The 6,677-nt window shown below is 34.3% G+C and overlaps 1 protein-coding gene across 1 annotated transcript in view; it reads right to left on the bottom strand.

Moving 5' to 3' along the window:
- Positions 1–6,677, bottom strand: part of NBAS (neuroblastoma amplified sequence) — a 138,504-nt gene that overhangs the window by 106,154 nt on the left and 25,673 nt on the right. The window contains exons 18-21 of the mRNA XM_026037058.1: positions 5,885–6,019; positions 5,541–5,619; positions 4,546–4,650; positions 4,168–4,304 (exon numbers count right to left, since the gene is read on the bottom strand). Coding sequence (XP_025892843.1) covers positions 4,168–4,304; positions 4,546–4,650; positions 5,541–5,619; positions 5,885–6,019 — 456 coding nt within the window. The remainder of the gene's footprint in view (positions 1–4,167; positions 4,305–4,545; positions 4,651–5,540; positions 5,620–5,884; positions 6,020–6,677) is intronic.

The raw sequence follows: 6,677 nt of genomic DNA, 5'->3' as shown, positions 1-6,677 counted from the left end.
TATCAAAAGTTATTAGAAAGGCACACTTTTGCTTAGAAGGTTCATGAAACCCCCTCTCCTGCCTCTCTCCCTTCAATTCAGAAAATATTCTGCATTTCCCTCTTCCCATCTAAAACGATTCCTTCTTCCATATTCCCACAACATAARACTCCTTTTTTATCTTTAAATTCTAACTGCTTCTAACATTTTTTCAAATTTTTTTTTTTAACGTTTCACAACGGAATCTTTTCTCATTAACAGGTATTTTTAGAACTTATGTGTGAGCACATGCAACATACCTATTCAACATCCCACCACAGGTTATAATTTCCAATAAAGTTGAAGACGTGAAAGATGTTTATAAAACATCTAGGTCAGATCTATTTGAGCCACACATTGGAGACATTTGGGAAGTTTCAAGTGAATTTTACAAAATGCTACCAGATATTTGCCTTTTTATGAAACTTTTGCACAACCATTCTCATGTTTCAGCATTATATTCTGCAGGAATGAAAGCTACAGTTGTTCATACATGCAAATTAAAGAAATATTATAAGCTTTTCTAAGCTTTTCCTTTTTTTAAAAAAAAAAGTTTTTACGGGGGGGGGGAAAAAGTTATTAACTGACCTCACCATCAAATACTAAAAGGAAGAAAACTTTTGATTCATAGGAAAGAAAATTCATACTATCAYAATCTTGACTAGGGGCTTTCTACTTCACTCTTCCTTTACACAACAAAAAAAAGGAAGAGTTAAATCCTTCAAGTCAAGTGTATAGATTAACTTTTTATTTTTTTTCCCTCTTTTCTTCTTCAAGGATTTACTAGTCTGGCTGGAATTATTATTTAAAAGCATTCAAGTTCACCACAGAGGAATAAGCTGATAAAGACTTTTCAGATTTCTCAAGTTCTYACCAACAGCAAAACATCTGCATGGCTACCCTCTCTAAATACTCACAAAAAAATATCAAAAATACCAAGGCTTGATTGAAATAAGCAACTATGGAAAGTCTTCCTTAACAATTTTCTTGCTGAGATAAATGAAAAGAACGTGACAACAACAACAACAACAACCAAAACCAAGCCCACACAGCACCAACCTTGCACTTCGTTCACATTCTCAACTATTTGAATTTAAATAAATGGACTGGAATAAATCATTTTGGTCCTCAAAAATATTCCATACCTGACAACAGTAAAGAATAAGAGACCTCAGTACCCAAGAACTTTRTAACAGCAAACAGATGATTAATGAGCTATATTTACCAAAGGATATTAAAGTTTTTCTTAACTGATAGTTATGTTTTTAGTACAGATTTTTTCTCCTCCAATTCCCATGTCAGTGGCTCTAATAACATATGCAGAAAAAAACATAAAGAGCAATAAAATCTTTGAGAAATAGATGCTGAAAAGGAAACAGTTGCAAAAGATTTCAGGCATCAAAACACTACTGTAAACTTAAAAGCATTAAATGCAGATGACAGGGAAAAGGAGAAGACAGACAGAAGTCAAAACGTCTACGCGGTGAGTTAGGGTTTCTGTTTTGCTTCTATACTTTTCTTCACAGCATTCAGCAAATTCACCTTAACCGGGACACATTATAACTATCCAGTGCACATTCTATGCATAATCCATAAATTTAAGTGGCCTAGAAGCAGTGAATTTAGCATGTATGGCTTGCTGTGTGTGCAAGAGAATATACTGGTCTATCAGCATATGCTATACAACTGTGCTGTATATTTCTAGAAACTAAAATCCTAAAGACATCAGAGACAGTTAACTGCACATATACCAGTGTGCACACWGCCAGAACTCCTGATACTAAAACAGGTCACATGGATTCATGCAGATGTTCTTCTTTTCAATTTTTTTTTTCCCCAATTATAAGAAACCATCAGGCGTGCCACTCTATGCCTCTACATAAATATTTGTATTTATATTTTTAAAAATTMATCATATTTTCTTCCAGTCATTGCTTCCCCACCTTCTCCTACTCTCATTTCCCTTCAACAGCACAATAAATGATTAGAATCCAGTAAATAGACAGATTAGGAGGTATGCAACTCTATTTCTTAAAAGAAGTTGACTTTTCTTATATTTATCTTTCCACTCCTCTTTTTTTTTTTTTTTTTTTTTTTTACCATGCCTTAGCAGTACTTCTCATTCTTTGCTTTGACAAAAGAGGCTCATTATATTGTGTTTTCTGCATCCTGCCAACTGCACTTACTCAAACACACAAAATACTTTTCCTTCCCAGGACAGTTTTTAACCTGTGAAGGCCTGACTCAGTTTTAAGGTSAGAAGCCAATTCTTTAACCAATGGATGTTCTGTCCTCTTCTTCCTCTGCCTTCCAGCATTTCACATTGTTTGAGATTCATCTAGTTGACAGAAAGAAAAATCTATTATCTTTCTCCTTGCAAAACTGAGCACCTTGTATCTGGACAAATCAGAAAGCAATKGACCTCACAAAACTTAAGAAAAGTGTTAACTTTTAAAGGTCACATCCACTTTTAAGAGTAGAGTTTTCTTTTGTTTATTATGAAGATTCAGGGAGTGGGTGAATATGAGCTATATTGGCCCCTCCAAGCAGCTTTTCCATCCTTTCCCTTAAGTGAAAGGGACATTGAGGGTCCATGAAACTTTTCCTTTAGATATTTAATTGTAGTATTATACAAATCAATTCATACAAAATAGGAAAAATGACTATGGGACTAAATCATATGAACAATTCTGAGTGACATTAAAAATAAAAGCTGCTGTGTAGAAAAGAAAAACTAACATTAGAGAACTAGGACTATATACTAGACAATTCTGAGGATATTCAATCAAATCTACTTCATATATATTCTAAGAAGAAAAGAGATTAAGCTGTTAGAGCTTCATTGAAAGTGCAGTGCCACAGGCAATTACTAGAAACCTAGTTCAGAAGATTTCATTACGGAAAGGCAGAGTTAACTGCTTATGAATGTCTTTAAATGTGGTATTTATCTGTTCACAGATTACAGTCTAGTAGATGGAAATTTTTTGTTTTAAAATCTCACTTTGAGTAAAGGTATCTTCACTCCTACCCTAGTCCATGAGGCAAATAGAGTTCAGTAAAACTCTCCAGTAAAAAAAATCACTTTGAGCCATGACTGAAAGGGATGGAAATGCAGAAATACATATAAAAGCTTCCATCTTAAAGTGATGACTTTTACTACAAGTGTAATGTGCAACAGAACAAAGTTATAGCTGTTGAGGGAACCATGCATTTGAATTTCCCAACTTCTTTGAGTTTCAAGTGCAAGCTATAATGTTGTAAAATAGCTGTTAAGAGCAGAAAAAGGGAAAAAAAATAAAAGAAAGAAAAAAAGAAATAGACTCTGGTTATGTCTTTATAACAGAAGTAAAGCATTACTTTCCTCTAAGATTACCTTTTAAAACCTAAGGGCAAGAATCTTAACTATAAACTCAGAATGGTAACTGTAACTGCCCAAATGAGATGATGGTTTTCTCTCATCTCTTTTTTAATACCGAAACTTCTCTGCAGTTGTCCTAACAGGAAGWGCCTATGACTCTGGTGCTCATTGGGATTCACAACCCTTTACAAGCACTCCAAGAACCAGAACAGATTCAAGTTGAAAATAAGAAAAACAGAATTAAGAAAATACTRGAATCACAATTCTGCAAAAATACATTATGAAGTATCTAAGGTTTATCATGATACCAGTTGGAAGCTGGCAAGCATATGGAGCCACTGATACATCATAGCATTTTCAGATTCCTTTTCAACTTAGGAACTGTTGAGGTTACATAGCTGAAAATCCTTTTCAGAGCCTTCATGAATCCATGAATCCTCTGATCAGTCATTACAGAGGTACCTCCTCCTGAACACTTCTGGGATTGATGGTTTAAAATGCTAAGCTATAAAATATGTGTCCATACAAAAAGAAGCACCTGCCATAGGATATCTATTCCTCCCTCAACCACAACCTGCTCCTGTATTTAGAGAGGATACAGCAAAGTGGTAGAGGTCCATAAGGATCATCTCAAAGATCTCCAGCTGGTAAGAGGATAAAGGGCCTAGTTAAGTGCTTTGTGTGAAGAGTTTCACTATGGACAACTCCCAGCAATATGTATGGCAATATGTTTACCTTGTTTAGCTTTTTTTTTTTTTTTTTTTTTTAAATATCCATTAATATATTCTCACCAAGCTTCAGGTAACAAGAAAGCGTATTCATGTGGTGAAGTGGTCTCAGGAAAATTGGAGAGAATTGCCTGTCTGTGTGGAAGCAAAGCTGATCCATGGAAAGTGAACAAGATTTCCAGTGCTCTGACGTTGCTTTCCTAAAAAAACAGAAAAACAAAACACTCTGAAACCAGCATAATACTGATTTAACTTGCAATTAATTGACCAACAAGTACTATAAGGATTGAGTCATACAATAACCTTAAAAGGAAATTTATATAATTATATAAGAATCACCTCTGGGTCACTGCATGTATAATTAAACAAATACATCCTTCCCTTAAACTCCCACCAAGATTCAACCCCCAAATTTTAGTTTAGTATAACAGATATTAATACCCGTGCATAAGTCCTTGCTGAAAGCACAATATTCTGATTTCTAAACTTCTTGAAGAACTCACTGTCATAGTTCTGTTCAGCTGCATGAGGCCCTCCAAGTATTTCCTGAAAAAGAATTAAGATTTTCTTCCAATTAGAAAAGACTTACAAAATAATGAAAAAGATAAAACTCAAGATTTCTTTATTCAAGGGTGACTAAACACGAGGGCTAACATGAAAACATGAACATGAAAAGCATGCCATAATTTTTCCTACTACTTCAGTTTGAAAATTAGACCATTTTTTGGTCAATATGTTCATTTTTATCTTAATTAATACTTAGACAATACCAGATACACAGGGGTGTTCCAAAACCATAGCTTGAAAAGTACAGACTGCAAAGTTGAGATTAAAAAATAAGTAAAATTCATTTTTTACATTGAAAGATATTTCACTTGTTTAAACTTATGGAATGAACAGAAAGTTCACTAGAGAAATCTGAACATTACTTGATCATTAGACTGCCTGTGGAAGGTTCAGAGGAAGTGATCCACATCTGATCTTAAATGATTTATTTTCACTACTCAAAATTATTCCACCATATTAATCTTCCTCTGCTGCTGTGATTTAACATTGCAGACACTTGGTAAATGCCAATGGCTTTTAATRCATATTTTTTAGACACACTTTAAACTGAACACGACTGTTCCTGACCTAGGAAAATTACTGTTGCTGTTTGGCCACCAAAACACACAAGACTTCAAAACAGGCCTCCCCATACACCCAGTTGTGCCTTTCAACACTATAAGTTAGCTACTTGTAACAGTGAAGGGGAGGAAGCGTGGTAGCTAGAACAGAAAACAGTTTCTATTTTCCAAGTGAAACACGAGTATGTTTCAAGATTATAAACATTAATACTACAGTGGGTAATAAAAAACCTGATAACAAAACACTACAGGAATGTCTGTAGAACTGAAAACTCAAAAGAATTTTGGTCAGTTGTCAAGTGTCCTCACCTCATAGGTTTCAAGGCGATCAAGATATGTTAGCAGTTTCAGCCTGCTGCGACAGAGTTCTTTTTGTTCCAGGGTTAGTCTGTTTCAAAACAGTAGTTTTCATATTTACATTGGATATTGTACATAACATGCACATGAAGACAAAACTTACATGTTTTAATGACTACACACACTGGAACATATCAAAAACTATGCAAACTGAGAACTTTCACACAACATAATGGCAAACAATAATTAAACCACCTTGCAACTAGAATTAACACACATGAGAGTAATTAAGCTCTTTCAAAAGTGCAGTTATATTCCTACAAATCCAACGAAATACAGCATGATATATCATTTACTTTGAGAAGTTTACTGATAAAAGCAGTTCTTGACGCTTCCTGGACTCTTTTTCCTTTCTAGTCTCTGCTTCTTCATCTGGTGACAAGAATTCTTCATAGGGGATTTCCATGTCCACCTCTCCTGGTAAGATAAATCTTGAGGGGAAAAAGAAAAAATAAAGAACAAATGTTGACACAACAACAACAAAAATAAATAAATATTCAATAAAACACATTAACACTATTTTCTGTCTTAAAGAATCTAAGTCTGAACTGTTTTAACCAAAAATGATAATTATTCAAGAATTTGGCAGTTAAAAAAACATCAATACAAAGCAAAAGTCAGTAAATCATTTCTCACTCTTTCAGCTCCAGCCCTCTTGCCCCACCAAAACAGCTTAATCTTCTAAATCTTCTAAAAATCTTCTAAACTTCAGAGGTAGCATTGGTAGTAGTAATAATATTACTACTGCACAAGTTTCCAGTATCATGAATTGCACATCAAAGAGCAATTGTCTGCGGTTATGTTTCCCCACRGGCCAGGACAGAAAGATGTAAAACGCGTTTTGTTTTGTTCCTTTTACTATTCTAAAACATAGGAACTCATTAAACAATTAAAAGTTGTTTTGGTATGAGTAGCTGAAGATGCAGCAGATAAATATATTCTCATAGAATGAACACTTCAGAAGTTCTGTTATGGGGATAAAGAACATCGAGAGAAGATGGAAGATATACAGTACAAAGTAAACAGTGATTTTAATTTGGAAAAGGCAAAATGAGAACAATTATGGGAATACTTGAATTAGTCTAATTC

The sequence above is a fragment of the Nothoprocta perdicaria genome, unplaced genomic scaffold, assembly GCF_003342845.1.
Source record: "Nothoprocta perdicaria isolate Ctin4 unplaced genomic scaffold, notPer1 scaffold_19, whole genome shotgun sequence".
Taxonomy (NCBI): Eukaryota; Metazoa; Chordata; class Aves; order Tinamiformes; family Tinamidae; genus Nothoprocta; species Nothoprocta perdicaria.
Note: the sequence above shows the minus strand (reverse complement) of the source record. Positions and strands in the feature narration are given on the sequence as shown.